General features: G+C 40.1%; 1 protein-coding gene across 1 annotated transcript; it reads left to right on the plus strand.

Annotated features, from left to right (window-relative positions):
• Positions 1 to 5665: 5665 nt before the first annotated feature.
• On the plus strand, positions 5666 to 18905 carry RGS13 (regulator of G protein signaling 13; the record flags this gene model as incomplete). The annotated part of the gene is given in 6 exon segments (XM_084266307.1): positions 5666 to 5745; positions 11555 to 11623; positions 14355 to 14416; positions 16237 to 16395; positions 16398 to 16402; positions 18708 to 18905. Coding segments are annotated over 6 exon segments (573 nt in total).
• Positions 18906 to 19458: the final 553 nt, after the last annotated feature.

The following is a 19458-nucleotide window of genomic DNA, read 5'->3' on the forward strand; positions in this document are numbered from 1 at the left end:
CACTTCAATGCTGGTGATCTGTTGAGCACTGCACATCTCCCATGTTTGCTTATGTAGAGAGGCAGTAACTGGTGAGACTCACTAGCAGTCACATTCCTTGCAATATTAGTACTACTCAACCTAATTTGGGGAATACACAGACTCCTATTTACAATACCAATACTAGCATCAAAGGTAATTTCATTTCATGGCAAGTGTTATACTGAATTTACTCTGAAATATGCAGTATGAGTAGCTGATATCACGGTGGGGAGTGATGAGAACTAAAGAAAAAGGATATTTGTAATTACACTTGAACTACATAACTATGAACATGGGTTCAAATCTGAAGTGTTTAAGACCTTGTGACACTAGAGCTCATATGAAAATAAATCAAAGTGTGGCCTGGTCTTAATGAGTTACCATCATGAGATGCAGATATCACATGGGTGGTGATGAAAGATTCTGCTCTCAGCCTAGCAGATTTTCCATTTTAGAAAATAACGAGATTAGTCAGGCACACTCCTTTATTCCGTACCCAATGGAGAAGCTGTAAACCCACTGACGTCACCTGCTGGGGAGACCAGACTGTGTTCACAGTGCCACCCTTTGGGGACCTTGGGACCTTCAAGGGAGGACCAAAGCTTCAGCTCTGCTAGAAGGAACATAGTTAAGTGGCAGCTGCTGCCAACTTCACCATCACCTACTGTTGTGGCTGAAAGCCACTGCAAATCCCATCTTCTTACTTTCAGGGCCAGCAACTGCAGAACAAAAGAATCTGGTCTTGCAGTATTATTTTCCTTTTGTTAATCACGTATACTTGAGGCACTCTGACTGCAAAACACGAACACTCCTCAACCAGTGTCAACTACTCTCAATTTGGGTCTCTCACATGAATGAATCTTCCAGGATCAGTAGAACTAAGTCTAACTCATGTAAAGTAGGGACAACTGGATCTCCCACACGACGGGCATCCTCATGCTTGTTCTGATACAGTTAACATGGAGCAAGTGTCACTGTCTGCGTAGCTTCAGCCTCAACAGAGGGTGGAAGATAAGTACAAAATATCAGGTACCCTCTAAACAGACAATGACTTTAAGTAATATTAGTCTTCTGACTGTAAATCCCTTAAATTAGTATGAGCCCAGCCTTCATTTACTCCCTCTGCAGTTTCGGAACTGTACAGTGATTTAGTCAAACACCTGTATGAAATTTCTGACTAAAATCACATTGCAGGGTATGGTTAGCTGATGAGAAGTGGTTTCATGTAGTCTTGGGGAGACTGTTGGGTGGGGTAACAGGCGGATGTGTGTTTCCAACTCAACACAGACCTCAGAGGCAGGTAGAAAGAAAAGGAGAAGACAGACTGGAGTTGTGCCATGGTTTTGGGTGCTGCAGCTGCCACTGCTCACTTTAGGAGCTAGCCAGTGTCACTGCCTGTCCCCCACACCCTGTGACTGCGCCAGGCAGAGTAAATCTTTTCACTAAAGGCTGAGTGCAACCACCACAGCTGCTCAGGTGCTCACAGACACTGTCAGGCAGCCTGCATCCCCCGCAAAGAGTCACTGCATCCACCCTAACAGGGAAGGGTGACAAAGTGACACTACAACACACTGATTGGGACTTTCTGAAAATCGGCTATACTTACCTATAGAAGAGACTAACACAGCTCTCGGAGCACACCAACCACTTGTGTTATGCAGAACCACTAAAACCCAGATCTGAGGAGCAAAGACAAAGGGACTTTCACTCTTTTCCACAACCACTTCTACCTGGTTCATGATTTGGTACAGCATAAGAAGGGAAAGTTGCTGGGGTTTTTTGGTTTGTTTTCAAAAAGAAACTATTCCACTCCTTACAAGCCAACTGCAGTACTTCCCCAAGCCTTTTGCTGAAGGAACCTGAAAGCCACTACAAAGGTCAACCACCCAGACTGTTAATTCCAGAGATATTCTAGCCCACTCCGGTGTCCCTGGCAACATGACCCTGTTTCACCAAGCATTAAACAGCGTAGCAGAAGTTCAGAGCTGTCTCTTGGATGCTGTCATAAGCCCAGCATTGTATATCTGTTGCTACAGCAGATCTATACAAAGCTGGTTGTTTAAATAAGGTCTAGAAGATCTGGAACTATTTTATAGCAATTTATAGTGCAGTCCATACTAATCTACTTTATAAAAGGAAGAAACTATAAGTAATAGTTCAATGGTACAACTGAAACAACTTTTACAGTATTTTAAGACACTTAGGAGCATTTACGTGCTTTAAAACACTCCAGAGAGGGGTATTTTTATTATTTCTTCAAAATTTGTTTTTCAAAATGCAGTATACAGCACTTAATTTGCAGCAAATTACTTTGATGAAATATTGCCTAAATGTAAGTTCATTGGACTCAGGAAAAACAGAACACACAGATCAGGGAGATTGAGGACTCAATATTTTCTGCGACCTTTGGTTCATTTTTAAGGCACATGCACCACATCAAGTGCAATTGAGACTTCCTATTCACCTCCTCCTGCCCTCACCCCTGCACACAAATAGCCTTGGTACTGCAGACTGGTTTCACAGCTGTGGGTTGTGCCCTGCCCAGCATGGCAGCCTCTACACATCAAGTATGGAAACTGTGCCTCCCTGGAAACTTCCCATACTCAAAGAAGAAATGTGTGAATTCAAGCTCTATTTACTATCTTGTGAATAAATTAGTGGGCAACTGGGGAAAACTCTCCTTTCTCAACATATGCTAGACTGAGTTACTTATCAGATAATTGGCAAAACTTTCCAGAACAATCAGGCTCTGACCGTCAAGCAACACCTACTCAAATATTTATGTGTATCAAAGGCTTTTTTTTCCCTTCTGAGGAAAACAGTTGAATCAGATTGACCATCAGCTACAGATCAATATAGGAAAACAGGATGCAGTGCATGGAGAAACTTTAAGATTTGACAGTAGTGACTCAGACTTAAGTGTTATGCCCCACCCCTGAAGGAAACACTTTGATTGTTTGTCGGTGTTTCAGGATGAAAATCAACCATGGCACCACCTTCAGGTGTACTTTTGAAGTGAGTTACCTTCTCAATGCTGCAGAGAGAAGTTTACAGGACGACTCAAGAGTCCAGCAGTCCCTGAATGTGAATGAAGACAACTAACCTCTCCATTTTGTAAAACATTCTCTAAATGTACCCCCTGAAATAGATCTTTTTAATATTATCCCCAAAAGAACTAGAAGTATATATAGCATAGTATCATTCTCTCACATATATTGAAAAGGACATTTATGAAAGCCTGTCATGAGAAACATCCTGACATTATGTGCTGTGAAGCAGGAAGGAAATTAAAGCTGAAGTGGTGATGATTAGTACAAATTCATCACCTTAGACCCCTAAGTGTCACCCGTCCCTGCCCACATTCTGAGTGACAGGCTTTCCGGATGCAATCTTTATCATTGTGAAATAAGTTTGAAAAGCAAAAGTAGATGACAATAGGTGGAAAAATTAGATGTTCTCATCTTCCATTCAGAGGCATGGGTTGATTGTATCAGAGAGCATAATGTCGATAAATGAGGCTTTCTGAAATTAAGTCTTTAGTCATTAAATATGGCCAGAAATTGCAAAACAAATCATTGCTTAAATATTCATTGGATGATTTAAATTTTTCTGGTGTGCTCAGAAAAAGTCAGAGAGGAGTTAAGGTTATCCCCTGGCTTTGTTTGGATAAATACCACCTCAAAAGGTTTTAGTCGCGAAAAGGAGATTTACATCAACCAGAACTGATGTTAGGTTGGAAATAAACTCATTGCCCCTCATTTCTCAGAACAGCCCAAAGATGAAAGACCCCACAGATAATCAACATTAAAATTCTCTTAAGCACTTCCCTTCAATTTCTTTGAACAGCCTAAGCAGCACACAACTTTAAAGCACTTGTCTAAGTTACTTTGGTGACCAGCTTTCACTTGGTCCCTTCTACTACTAAAATAAAAAACAGCCTGTGTAAAAAATGTAATGTAAAAGTGTAAACTTTTCAGGATTCACTCTAGACTTGTGCATAGAGAGAAACAGAGCAGACTAGCAATGCTTCTCTTCAGAGTTTGTTATACAGCCAAAGTACTAAAATGACAATACAACTGCCTACACACTTGACATCATTAGAGAAACACGGGGTTGTGCATGGGGTTTTTATTTTCTTCAAGTTACAGTGGTCAGAGGAATTCTGCTATTAGAGGACAAGCTTTAAAAAGAAAAGACAATAAACACTCTTTGCATAATAGCAGTAACCCATGAATGGGTTATGGAAAATGTCAGTACCGCTTATGGAAAAAGTCAGTACTCTGTCTACCGTAGCAAGTGGTTTGTCAGCCATGACAGTCAAGAAGGCAGCTTTAGAGATAGAGAAGGCCCTTGCTATTGAACAGCATTTAAACAGACACAAGTTTGAGCAAGACAACATACTTGTTCTTGCCAGTCTGAGGAAATAATGAACACGCTCAGGGTGTTCAAACAAAACCCAAAGTCCAACCAGTACTTAGTTGTTCATGTGCAGAAACAAACACCTGGATGGGGAGGCTGGACTAACACAGTCAAATATTCCAATCGACTTGGACCAAACTGTAACCAGTCACTTTACATTAAAACAACTTCAAGATGGACAACTGACATCTTCACAATGAGTACACTGGCAGGAGGCATAAGCACATAGTCCTCTTTATTGCTGTGCTTTTATACAAGTGTGTATGCAGAGTCTGACAGAGAGCTAAGGGCACATGGTGCTTTGTACCCAAACCACAGTACCCAACTCTTTGAAGCCTCCTTGAACGAGAGGGTTGAAAGTTCATGTAAAAACTAGTCCAAGCTTCCAGTCACATGATTTCCTTTTCTACTTCAATGGTTACAGACTAATGAGGCTCACACAGTGACATCACAGCTTTTGGAAAATGAAAAGGGGAAGAGAAAGGTCATGGTATACAACTGAGTTAGGGTTTTCAGAAGTGCTATCTAGACTTCAGCCTGTTTCACTCATCAGATGATTATTAACAAAATTTGCAGAGGCCATGTAAGATTTGTCCAGCCTTGATAAAACCTGAAACCATGAGTATAGAGATCATTCAAATTAATGAAGTTAGTAACTACAATTAGATCATGCCTACTTCTACCCAGAAACAGAAACTACTTCATCATCTGTATAGCTGCAGACAGTTTCTTCGTTGTTGTGGACTACAGTAAGGAGCTGAACCTCTGGACACTGCTCCCTGTTGCCTTGGGAGCAGATCATCACTGAATACGCAAAAGCATTAAGAAAAGTTAAAATCAAGAAAGATCCCAACAGAACCTGATCAAAGCCACTGAGTAAGATGTAGCCAGATAAACAGGACTGTCCTCCAGAAACCTCAATAGCTGTAATAAGTACACTATGCTCACTCATACAGCAATGAGGATGAGTAGCAACTAGATCAGAGTATCCACTTTGTGCTCTCCTGAAGGTTAACAAAGGCCTCAATGTTTTACTGCTTTTCCTGTGCTTGGCCCTAGATGTTTGTGCACATCCTCAGTGCTCCTATTTACATGTCTTTTGTAAGACATAGCATCAGAAATGTGAGTAACAGGCAAGCCCCAGCAAGCAGCGTTCCCACATTCACGAATGCCAATGCGTGGGTGTGCTGCAGGAGAAAGGGTAGCACTGTGCAAGCAATGGAGTATGTGGGTAGGTGGAAAGAATGGGTACAACACAGAGAATGAGACAGACAGTACTTCCATGTTCACTAGTGTGAAAGAGATGTAGGTGGGTGAGAAGTTTATTGAGCACAAGAGCATTAAAATAGAAACACAAGTAGGAAAGAATGAATATAAGGGCAAGAGAAAAGAATAAAGAGAAGGCATGAGAATTAACAAAGATGCTATGAGGTGAGTGAACACAAGAAAACAGAAAAGGAAATATGAGACTAAAAATTCACCTGGAACCGTTATCCTGTTGCAATCAAGATGGCCAACATATATGGTCTAAACTACCTTAAAGTAAACTTATTAATTCCTAGAACAGGCCAGAACTATTGAAGTGTTCAGCAGCTCTGATATGATGTAATTATTTCACCCATTTTGATACTTCAGCTTTTTAACTTTTCTCATTATTATCTTTCTGAAAAGCATGTTCAGCTCAACCACTGAATGAACCAAGCAAAAATTGGCTCCTATATAGTACACACCCTCAACCCCAATGTTGTTCTGCACCCATATATGTAGAAGAAATTCAAAGGAACAAGAACATTATCAAAAGCCACATTAATGATCCTGTTCAGCATTTACTCAGCACCTCACATTTCTGAAGGACACTCCTTGCCCAGATTAGATGAAACCATTCCTTCAGACTAATTGCAGAGGGTTTCCCCAGAGCCTGCACCCACATCCACCTTCATAAGACCACAGTTTGAACTCATGTACACAAAAGTCTTCTTCCTGGTGATGCTAGATGCCATCTAGTGGAATATCTGTGTAACGAGAGGAACGATTTAGGTTCAATCACAATTTTTCAGTGAAGCAGCACACCTGGTTAACAACTACACCTTCTTCTGTGGCCTCTAAATATTCTGGAAAGGGCAGTAGAAAGGTAACATTCTGCGCATCAAGCTATAAAAGAATGGTAGTAGAAAGGAGCTGACTCATAGAAACAAGTTGCAAAGTCATATCTGCAACAAATTTAATAAAGTAGCAACACATTTGGATAGTAGCAGTCCCATTGAGAGTGGGGAGATATGAGTGGCTGGGATGCACAAAGAGTGCAGGCAGGAACACATCCATAGCCTCCCTCAGTCTTTGAGGGCTTCCCAGCCAGCCAGGTTCTCTGGTTTTACAGTTCCTCTTCACTGATCCAGGGACAGATTTGCTAGCCAGTCACCTACCCACTGTGAAGGCACTCAGGAAATTCTAAATCCCTGCGGATACACATTGAATTTCAAATGGCACCTAAAAGCACGGGCAAGGAAACAACAAAACTACAGACAAAGCAACAAGTCCTGCACCTAAATATCCTTACAAGTCAAGAGGATGTTTGGAGAAATGTTTTCTTCAGCTTAATAGTAAAAAGAAGCTTAGGGAGGGCAAACAGAACCAAACAAGTTTATTCCAAGTTTAAGCAACATTGCACAGTTTTTAATGTATGTAATGGGTAAAAGAAGGTGTATGAACAGAGTCACAGAAGGTATATGAACTGTGCAGTCATTGCACAGTTTAAGTTTACAGAGAGATGATCTCATATGCAGTGTCCTGATAGAAAACAAAGCAAAAAAGCCCTTAATAGCTTCAATACTCAGATTTTAGATGATCTATCCTTTAATGCCAATAAAGTATTGTAAAAATAAGATATATTTAAGCCATTGCAAAAGAACTTCCATACGTACATAGGTATGCACACAAGGTTCTTACAAGAATATATGTAAATCAAATGGTTAAACATTGGTTCAAGTCACTAGTGGAGACCATTCACATAATCAGGATTCTTATTATGCAGCTTTTCCCGAGTCACATTTATTCTCTTGTTTGGGGGTCGTTAAATAGGACTGATAGAAAATAGATCAAGTAGTGATTTGTTCCTTCCTTTCTATAAGCACAGGACAGGTCCCATGGGGAGTTCCTTACGGGCAGGCTCTCACCCTGCCCTGCTCAGGCACCCGGTTGTGGTGTAGGTGTGCACATACCACATGCATTTCCTGCCCAGCAGAATCATGACTGCTGGAAAGTGGATGTGCATCCTTCTACACTAGGTCTGTACACCAGTAGGGTGAGCTGCAATAAAATAAATGTGTACTATGTTATTGTAGGCTCAAACATCAATTTAAGTTCAAATACTATGCAGTTCATGCTTTGCCTAGGAGGCATTGTAAGGGACAAAGATAGATGAGTCAAACCAGAGAGATAAGGTTGAAAGAAACATTGCACACCATACATAGCTGGGTTGTCAGGCGGAACAGAGAGAAGACCAACCCCTCCCTCCTGACAATGTCACTCTGTACCTTGTAGACACTGGCAAATCCCCAGAGATCATGACTACCCCTGAAAATAGCAGAAAGCCCTGTAGAAATGTATTGGTTTTCTCCCCATCTCCAACTAATCTACCTCATTTTGAGCTAGTCTGTACTCCCAAAGCCACAGTATCACTATAAACACATTGACCACTTGCATGGAGAGAGCAACTTCAGTGTTAGTGCACTGCATGGCTGCTTAGAAACACTTAGCTAGTGAAGGGTAAGTGAAACGTAGACAGCTTGAGTCCCAATTTAAAATGAGGCCATAACCTGGGCAACAGCTATGACAAAAGTGACAGAGGTCCTCATACAAGTTTAAAGAAAGTGCTGCTCTGACATCACTCAGGTGGTCTGCGATGCCAAGTCACCCAGTTTGAAGCATATGAAAACGTCACGCTAATTGGTCAGAGCAGGAATTAAAGACTCTGCCACAGCAGTCTGAAGCACTTATTTCATAATGCTGCCTGTAAGAGGATGAAACCCAAGGTTAGTGCAATGGTACTTCCGCCTTTTGTCCCATCTCAACGTAGACTTTAGACTTAATATGAAAAACTTCGATAAAGGGATGGAAAATATTAGTCACAAAGCTTGGACAATACATGCAAGACTTCAATGAAGTAAAACACTGCTTCATTTTGTTACAGTTGATCAGTGGAGATGTCAAGATAATTTCAGAGCAAACAGATTCTATCAGTGGTGCATCAGTCCTGAACTTTTTCTGACAGAAACCACAGCCACTGTTTGCCCATGGTATGTATAAGAAAGGAGTCAGGCACTAATATGAGCAGCACAGATGCAGCCAAAGGATGTTAAGAGCATCTACACTAAAAGAAAATAATGAAGAAAAAAAACAGGTAAAGAAATTGCAGAAGTTATCCCTACAACTGCAACTACTAAGTGAAACTTTTTAACTGAGGGAAACAATGCAAGAAGAGTTTCTGTAAGTATGAGGTTTTGTACTTAGAGATAATAACAGAAGAGAATAGCACAGGCAGGGAAACACCTCTCTTTCTCTTGGCATGTGAAGTTATCTCAGAATAGCAAAGGTATTTATTTTAGAAATGTTTCTGATGTATGAACAACATTACCCCTACTTACATATAAATATTTTGTGTAATACTCTTAGTACAAACTAAGCTGAATGACATTGCAGAAAGCAATTAATTAGAACTTTTATGTAGCTTTTTGTCACCGAAAGCTCTGCTGAAACCTATGCTGTCTACTTAAAAACTAGGAGATTGTCATTTACAGATTTCACTGGTACAGCATAAGAATGCTGAAAAATCTAAGTGTACGTTGCGTGATTTTCCTGGTATTTTTCCAACATGAAATATAACAACAGTTAAACAACCATTTCTGGATCACATTTTACAGACGTGAATAACTTCAGGACTTCAGATTCATGTATTATCAGACAAGCAATTCCTTATCTGAAAATGTTGTAACCATTTGACTTTCTTTTTTGACTGCAAGACCTGCAGGAAGCACAGATCTTACAGGTTAAAGAACTTGTGGCCTGGTTGCAATAAAACCTTATCATGAGTAAAACAAAAAACAGGATACCACCTGTTATTTAAATGTATCAGGTGAAAACAGCTCCCATGAGCCAAACCTAGTTAGCTGTGTTAATTAGTTAATATGTCAGTGGCCTATCGTTTACAACAGAAGACAGGACACTGATAGGGGCATTTGTGAAGATTAGCCAATTCAAACCTGACACCAATTGCTCAAGGGCCTGATGTAGCTTTGTGTATTATTCTGGTCTCATTTTAAGACTCAGACTATTGTCAGGAGAACCAAGCAGCATCAGTCTAATTAAGCTTAGACCACACTTCAGTTGAAAGATGACATTCCAAAGCAGCACTGAAAAAGATAAAAATCAGCATGCTCTGTTCCTTGGTCTAGTAGGAAATGTTTCTAACACAAAGAAGAGAACCACAAAGCCCTGGATGTATGCTTGGCAAATGTGCATACTCAACAAGCCCTGAGGAACAATATTTGCTTAAAGCCTCTAACTCAGATTTAAAAGGTTCCTCAGAACAATAACATTTCCTTATACAAATGTTATTTCATGCAGCAACCACCTGAAGAAAAAAAAAATATTACCAATTGACATTTTGGATATAGATGGAAGTAGCTGAACTGGAATACTTAATATTACTTCATGCAATGCTTCTTGAGCCTTTCTGTGTAGCAGGCATTGTACATAAGCTTCTTCAAGGTTTCAAAAAAGCCACAAAGGCTGTATTTTGTTTATATTTCAGTGAATTACTGGCAATTGCAACATGAAAACACACAAAATAGAGGGCATTGTGTAAAACAGTCTAAAATAAGGTAATAAGGTAATAAGCTACAAGCATGGGCCAGAATTTAAATGCATAACTTTATGTTAAATATGGAATCTTGTGTAGTTTTAAAAGACTAGTTTTAGGCAGAGGGTGGGATGAGTAGATACTAATGAAATGAATAGGCAAGGAGACAGTCGACAAGAGGTAGTCACATGGCAACCAAGCAGAGAGCGCAGTTCAGAGAAAGTGAGACCTGGGCAATGGACACCAACAATCCATCAGGGCAGCAGGACCTGCAGCATCTCAGTTGGGAAGTTAGGAAGTTCAGTATCCTGCAGGAAATCCACTGGGTAAGACTCCTGTGCAATGTCAAAATAGACAGAGATGTCATGAAGCAAGGAAAATACAACTAAAGGTAAGTGTGGTAACTTCATGGGTTCAGAAGGCTGCACAAGGAAATACAGCCTGGGTCTGTGTTTTATTATATATTTTGGTCTGAAGGAAAAACTGGTTGTATGAGGAGCGTGTGCCAGTCAAACCAAACCGGAACGAAAGGGAGTTTAGGTAAATAATGTATAAGGCTATTGTTTTGATTTCAGGCAGGTCTATACAAACTTGCCCACTGTCCCACGTAAACTTTGCAAGGAATTTGGCATCCCTAAAAAGCCAAAAGAGAAGGAACAAACATACTTCAGGTCACAAGATTTTTGGGAAGGGAGTGGGGGAGGCGGGTATTGGGGTTTTTTTAAGCCAGACTGCCTCATTCCTAATAAATATCATATCTTTATCATATCTACACAAAAGCAAGCTTAATACCAATTTTTATTTACTTTAACCCTGATATTTGCCCAGGAAGTACCTTAATCTCAGACACTCAAATTACTCAGTGTTGTCCAGTTTACATTTAGCTCTGATCCCTGATCCAGGTCACGTTGAACTTTGAGGGAAAAGATTCCTGTTTTCCTTCTGCTTTGGGTCAGGCTCAAACGCCTTTTCACAATTGGAGAAGCAAAGAAGAATTAACAACACTTCTATTTTTCCCCTCAAGCAAGATTCATTTGACAGCTTGATTTATTTTATTTTTTTAAAGTTCTCGTATGTTACAAAAATATGTTTTGGTCTAATGCTTCAGCCATGATTCACAGATCAAGACTAGATGCCTAAAATAAGAATGCCACTAGAAGTGGTATCCCTGCTGTATGGAGACTGAATATAAGTGCAATTGAAGATAGCCAGAACTGAGCACAGCAGGTTTAAAACTCACATATTTTCCATGTTTAGGAGAATGGGTCCAAATACTTGGTGGCTTTGCAAGATATTCAGAGCAGAACAACGTGGGACCAGTTTTAAGTAAGTAATGATAAAATTCTGATGTTCTGTAGCACATGTAGCTCTCTGAGTAGGAGACACAAAAATCTTCAAATTCCCAGTGGAGGTTTAGTTTGCAAGCTTCAGCTCACCCCCCAAAAAAGTGCAACAAATGGCAGAAATCCAGACAGCATTTACCAGAACTGCCTCCTGGTCAAGGACTTCTCTCCCACAGCTGTGGCCAGGGTACCCCATCATGCTGGAGATGGTTCAGTGAGTGAATGATAGCTCCCAAAAGACACTAGCACAGCATCTTCCAGTTAAAACTCTGGAGTCCCAGATATAAGTCCTTAGTTATTTTTGGAGAAAATTACACTGAAAAAAATTGAATAATGTTCTTCAGCAAATTTAATCATACTGCAAATCAGTGCAGCAAGAAATTTACTGTCACCAGAGCAGCTACGAAAGTGGCATTAATGCAGACCCTAAAATAACTCAGTGTTTGGGGTTTTTTGTTGTTGTTGTTTTGTTAAATAGAATGGTTAGGTTGGAAGGGACCTTAAAGAGCATCTAGTCCCAACACCCTGCCATGGGCAAGGACATCCTCCACTAGCCCAGGCTGCCCAAAGCCCCATCCAACCTGGCCTTGAACACTGTCAGGGATCCAGGAGCAGCCACAGTTTCTCTGGGCAACCTCTGCCATGGCCTCACCATCTTCACAGTAAAGAGTTTCTTCCTAATATCTAATCTCAACCTCCCCTCCTTCAGTTTAAAGCCATTACCCCTTGCCCTTCATGCTCTTGTAAACATCCCCTTGCCAGCTTTCCTGGAGCCCCTTTAGGTACTGGAAGGCTAACTTAAGGTCCTACCACAGCCTTCTCTTCTCCAGGCTGAAGAAGCCCAACTCTCTCAGCCTGTCTTCACAGAAGAGGTGCTCCAGCCCTCTGATTGTTTTCATGGCCTCCTTTGGACTTGCTCCTACAGGTCCATGTCTGTCATGTACTGGGGACCCCAGAGCTAGATGCAGTACTCCAGGTGGGTTCTCACCAGGGTGAAGTAGAGGCAGAATCACCTCCCTCAGTCCACCACTCACGTTGCTTTTCACACAGCCCAGGATGCTTTTCCCTTACTGCCTTTCTTATTTCCCTGATTTTTTTTAAAGGAAAGTAAAAAGGTAAAAAGGTTTTACTTTGTGCCAGCTGCCCCACCAAGCAGCATTCTTTCTGCCTCAGAGATTAATCCTAAAGACAAATTATCAGAAATGGAAGTATGATGGCCCTACTGATGATGCTCAGTGAGACAGGATTGTCACTTGTTCTATACACAAGTGCTGTTGCTGACAAAGGTGAAAAGTTATCTGCGTCAGTAACAATGAATATGACTCACAAGCAACGTTTAAGGGAAAAAAGCTTCCAGAGGACAAGAGATTCTGACTCCCCATAACCACATGATTCCTAAGTTTATACAGAGAGGAGGATAGTAGCTCATGAGAACGAAAAAAGAATTACTGGCAATAGTTACTAATACCACAATTTCATAGTGGTAAAGTTTCTGTTTGTATATATTTCTCCTGGTAAGGTCAGACAGATCAGGAAAGTCTGATGTAGTAGTTGGTGAAAGAGAAAAATATATCAAGTTAAAAATTGGTGATCACCAATTAAAAAAGCTACAAAGCTACTAATGGCTGTTGTGCAACAGAAGTCGTGCTGCTTCAGGCAGCACACATATCAAAACCAGCTTTCCTTTTAATTTAAATAAATACTCCCCCCCACCCGTGCTACTAAATAGCTGTTGTCAAAAATGGTAACTCATATGAAAACAAAATACTGAAAGAGAAGGGAAGTCCTCCCAAGATTGGCTGACGCATAGTGGAAAGCACCCACTGGAATACATCCCTTGTGTTTTCTTCTACTAATATAAGCATAAGCATTTTTTCCAAGTTACCAGCATTGATGTCCTGTAACAGCAATGCTTAAAAATCGGTTGGTATAAATGGAGCTACGTGCACTGAAATGGAGCGATTTGCCCTCAATTTGTTTTTCCTTAAGTTGTTTAGTCTCTCACCTCACTACTTCCATACCCTTTCCCGGAATCAGGCCAGAGACTCCTACTAGCCACTGAAATTATTGCTTAAGAATAGCAAACGTGAAAGAAAGAATTCAGATTTTAATCACCTTCAAGGACTGTCTAGATTAGTAATAATGTGTCATACCACATTGTAAACAACTAGAGAGAGATGGAAGTCCCTTACAACTAAGACTGTATTAACCTTTCACAATTTGTCTTCTGTTCAGGGCTTACATTCAACTCTCAGCTGGGAAGTCAGTTTAGCTAGTAAAGGGCTTTAAACATTACAATAAGATCTTGAGACCCTAAAGACTTCACTACTAAATATAAATATCAACACTTCATAAACAAACTACTCAGCATTATTACATATCATTGAATCAATTCCTGTGCTAAAGAAATCACTATCTGGAAAGCTGGAGTTTTCCTTGTGTTTCTCCTACGCACAATTTAAATAAGCAATTATTATTTCCAAATGAATTACATGGGAGTGCCCTGAGATGGAACTGTATTTGTCACAGCAAGAAGAATGCTGGCCTCAGCACAATAAGCACAAGATCCAGGACACATCAAAAAAAAAGTTTTTTCCTGTGGAAGTTTCATGTAGATCTTATTTAAATTAGGAGACAGGTTTTCAATATTGTAATTTCAATTTTTACACGTTGAACTACTGCTAATCCTTCAACAATCTCCCCTTTTTTCAAAGGGTGTCTTTAGAGGAAGTGTTACAATGGTCCCAGTCTTTTGAAAAGCTGATAACAAGTAAACGTAACTAACTGTGTGCTTGTATCCCAGATGGTTTACTGGAAAACGCTCCCTTGAAGCAAAATCAGGAAGTAACACAGTACAACATATGCTGGTTTACATGCAACTCATGAAGGACAGCTGTGTCTTTGCATGCATCACACTGAAAGTAAGTGTAGCATGTTCTAAGCATTTTTCCAAACTCGCCATTCCTGCACTCACACGTCATTCTTTAGAGAAAGGTGCTAAGGGTGGGTTTCTTTGCCACTTCCCCTATACAGCGCTTTGAGCACTGCAGAGCAATATATATTAGAAGAAAGTAAAGGAAAAGCTGACTTGGGAATTCCTGTGTGTGGCAAAGACATCACAGCCAATGGTACATCCACACAGCGTAATGCCATGGAAGGTAACTCAGACTCCCAACATACAGAAAAAACCGTAGCTGCAGTAGCACATCTCAATCGTCCCACTCCCACTTCCCCCACCCCATTCAGGGCTCAGAGCTGTCCCACATTTCACACATGTGCAATTTGGAACATCACTGCTGAATTACTTTTTTGTAAAATTATTGACAAGAAAGTTGTGTACAGGGTTACAACTCTGCACAAACCTCTCAAAATTATTCCTAAAGACTGACATTATTTTCAAACTACAAACATACTACAAAGAGCAAGAAGACTGACAGAATCTGTAGCAACTATAAAGCTAAATGTTTTTCTTTAAACTCTAACAGCAAACCACCTAATACGTTACAGTTTGCAGGGAAAGCAGAGGGAGAAAATGCACAACAGGAAACATTCACGAGAAAGTTATAGCACAAGTCGCAGGCATGCCATCTCCCTTGCTGCCGGAGGACAGGCAGTGCTCAGTCTCTTTAGAACACTAAAAGCCTGCTGCACCAGTAGGAAAGCTTACTTTAAATAAATTGTCTGTAGCTTCCAGCAGTATTCGTGTGCTGCCCTTCCTAAAACACGCCACTCACTGCCCTTAGATGGCACTATTCCTTGATTTTCAATTCATTTAAATGCCTAGTGTGGGGGGAAAATGCAAAGGTGCACTCACCTGAACAGCCAGAAACTCCAAACTGATGGATTTGCAGCTGCTCGAAGGGCAGGCAAAGTGTGTCCCTATCTCAGCTTTTACTCGGAAAGCACATGTTACAGCTGCGAGCACCATTCCTGCTCCAGTGCTTGGAGCCTCGTAAATGTTCTCCTGGCTAGAGGCATTTTATCAACTCTGTCACCTACTCCTGTACAAAGCAAGCCTGATGGCATGACAAAAGGTAGCCTCAGGAATTTAATCTTTGCCAAAAACCCACTGACTGCTGCTGTCAAACTCCATTGCCCGGTGTTTGAAAGACATCCTCAAGTACAGAACCACTTAGTTCCTGAGCAGAGCATTCTAACTGCTTCATTTCACTCATTTACAGCAGAAAGAAAAGCAAAATAAAAGGGGGGGGGGGCGGGATTTTTATAATTGCTTTTTCCAAAAATCTTTATTTTTTACTTAGATATCTTCTGTACAAAACTAGAAATTTTAGAATACTTGTCAGTCCTCAGATGTGTTTGACAGTGACCATAGAGATCAGGAAGAACAGTTTGTGGTGCCCTGCCCCTGCGTAGTGAAATGCCACCGAGGTTAAAAAGGGAGCTCTGCTTGTCCAGGAAGATGTGATGTTAGTTATTGCATTTGATCCCCCACTTTGAGATCATCTAATAAAAACATTTCTAGGTGCACAGTCAAGAATTACACTGCCTTGTAAACATCCCTATTGTCTTCAAAGGCCTCTAAAGTTAAGGCATGGCATACGTGGTATATAAATTTGGTTTCTGAAATATTTACAGATGGGCCTATGATCTACAATACCTACCTGAAGACAGAGCACAGTGATGAAAACATAGAATTCTGGCTTGTTTGTGAAGACTACAAGAAGACAACATCACAGAGGAAAAGGATTTCTATGGCTGGGATGCTTTTTACAAGTTACATTCAACCCCAAGGAGGTGACACGTGAGCTCTTTATTTCCCTAAGAGAAAAATGCCTGACCTGTACTGTAGCTGACAACAGATACTTAGCATCTCCTATATTAAAGGGAGTGAAAACTGGTGCTATTCATCCTCCTCAAACTCTTTGCACCCAGAATTTTAATACCTGCCTTCAAATCTTGTCTAAAGGCAAATGATTTAACTATCTGCTGAGGACACGAGCAAAAAGCATAAGTAGGTTAAGAACAGAGTTCTTGGAATCTGTTCTATTCCTTTTAGGATCTGACCCAGGGGCCACTGATATCACTTCAACAGATTTTAGATTACACCATTGCTACACGTATATATCACTCTGGTCTTTCTGAGTAGACATAATGAACAAGTAAAAACTCTATCCGGTGCTGCCCCCCTTTGTAAAACGGGCTAAAAGGAAGGTTCCAACACAGATTTATTACTTTCTGCTTCTAGCAGCAGAAGGTTTAGGGCAAACAGCATATTTCTATATAAAATGTAGAAGAGTGTTTGGTTTTTTTTTTCCCCCCCGACAAGTGGCTATACAATAAAAAAGTCATTCCTTCTCAGCCAGTCTGACCTTTAGCTATCCCTGTTTGTTACTTTCCTGGCTTTTACTGCGGCTGCCTCTGGGAGACTGACATGACTAAGAAATCAGGCTAGATTATTTTCTGCTTTACACATAACAATAAAACTATTATAGAGTCTCAAAACGCAGCCTCCCTGTTGACACCAAAAGACAAGCCAAAACCCAGCTCAGCTAGACTCCCAAATGTAGGCCAAGAGCAGTTGATGCTTCAAATGACTAATCCACTCTCACTAATCCAAAACTTGAGGAAATTTGAAAGTTCCCTCAGTTGGATTTAAATGCCAATTGGAAAGACAATGCATTTTTATGTCTTTTTCTGATGTATTTTTAGCATGTGCATCTATAGGAAACTCAGCAAGACATTTGCATTTCCAAAAGAGAAATGTCAGTATTGCCAGCCACAAACTCATTAATCAAAAGTAAGGGCTTAAATCAGGACAGTTAAAAATAAGCTATGTTTTTTGTCTTTTTTTCCCTAAAATAGTAAGTATTTGCGTCTTGACATTGGCTTTATGGTTTCTAGGTCCTCAGGACACATTGATCTCATGTTTTCTTGATATTCACTATTAACTAGTGAGAACTTGATATTCACTAGAACTAGGTAGCACTCCAAAAAAGGTAGAGGTTCAGGAGGATTTTAAGCACAGTTTGCATTCAAATTTCATGAGCATTTAAAAAGGTGCAACTCAACTCATCTGGAAGAGCAAGATCCCAACCCATGAGAGACATCTGCACTAACTTCCCATCTTTAGAGCTCTTCTCTCAGGCCTAACAAAATAGGCTGAAAAAGCAAAAATAATTTAAAAAAGCAGTGTAATTTATCATGAGCTGATGCATAACCAAAAGTTTCCATTTTATTTGGTATATTTTGCTATCACTAGACCTTTTAACTCTTAGACACCTTGCATAGCTTCAATTTATCTGTTACAAACCCTGGATTTCAGAAGAGTTCTAGGAATCAAAACTTTTCTTAAGCAAGGTTGATATACGGAGTTCGTTATATCTCAGACCATAATAATTTCAGCAATTTGTTTTCACTGGTACTGTGGACCTCTAGCTACTTGGACTCATTAGAAATCAAAACCCAGGCTTCCCTTTTGGGGACCTAACCCCAGCTCCAGGAATGACTCTTAGCAAAAGGAAAGGGGGCGAGGTGTCAGCACCTTTCAGTTAGCACATCCTCTTCTACAACTCCAAGCAAACCATGTCCTCAGGACTTCATTGGCCCAAATCTTATATAGAAGTTCTTATTCTTTCTAGAAGTAGTGAGCAAACCAAACACATACACAACTTCACCTCCCCAAGGTTTGAAATTTTGGGCCCATATTCTACATATGGGCCCAGCAGTAGTGACTTTACCACTGTTCTTGACCTCCACTGATCACAGTACTCAGGATCAGACTGGCTTTTCCATTAAGGATGTGGGGCAGAGTGGGAAATTCAGCTGCCTCCCAGGCTTGTCTCCAAAAGACCAGGCTCCCCGCTCAGTTACTAACATACCTCATACTAAATCAAACACCAGAAGAGGAGCAAGCAGTCAACTAATGATGGAGTTCTCTCCTAAGGAGACATCTACTCTGCTACAATCAATGTTTTTGGTTGGGTGCTGATTTTAGATTAGAGGGTATCTAAAGAGACCTACAGTACAGTTCCCTTTAAATTTAATCTTCCTTACCCTTTCTCTGCATATATTCAGTGATTCTTTAGTAATGTCATTTTCTCTTTCAGATTAACACTGACAGTTCTGCAAGGAAAATGATTATAAGGAATATTCAAAAGCCACCACAGTCCTGTTTTGATGAAACACAGAGAATAATTTACATGCACATGGAAAGAGATTCTTATCCCAGATTTCTTAAATCAAAGTTCTTGATAGAACTCAAACACAACCTTCAAACTAATGGAGATTATCCAGCCATAAATTAAAGAGAAAGGCTGAAAATTTAGAGAGGTTTCTTCTGGCATATGTTTAAGATACAGTAAACAGGATAAATCAGACAGTAGACAAATATTACAAATCTCCTAAACAGTTCTGTTGATGTTAGAATTGAAGAGATTGTCTTCCCCCTTCCCTTTCTCTTCCCATGGAAAAGTTCTGATTTTGTTTCCCTCAATAAAACCCTACAAACTAGTGTAAGCTAAGTAGAAAAAAATTTCAGCCAGAAACGATAACCTAAGGTTCCAGTCTTCTATTGGTATTGGACAATTCTAACATACTTTCAGTCTTCTTGTTTTCAGAGATCTGAAATAAACTAGATTTACTGCTAGGAAGTACATGTTTATTTGGCTATGCATAACACAGAAGACAAACATCTGCATTGCTGCATTTACTTTTTCATATTCTTTAAAAATAAAAGATAAACACTGAAGTACAGCTGTTTGCTGTACCTCAGCATAAAATTAATATTTATAGCATATGTTGTACGTCATAATAATAATAATAGAAATTATTTTATGCTGAATTATGACATACAACATA

The sequence above is a fragment of the Gallinula chloropus genome (genome assembly GCF_964237585.1).
Source record: "Gallinula chloropus genome assembly, chromosome: 6".
Taxonomy (NCBI): Eukaryota; Metazoa; Chordata; class Aves; order Gruiformes; family Rallidae; genus Gallinula; species Gallinula chloropus.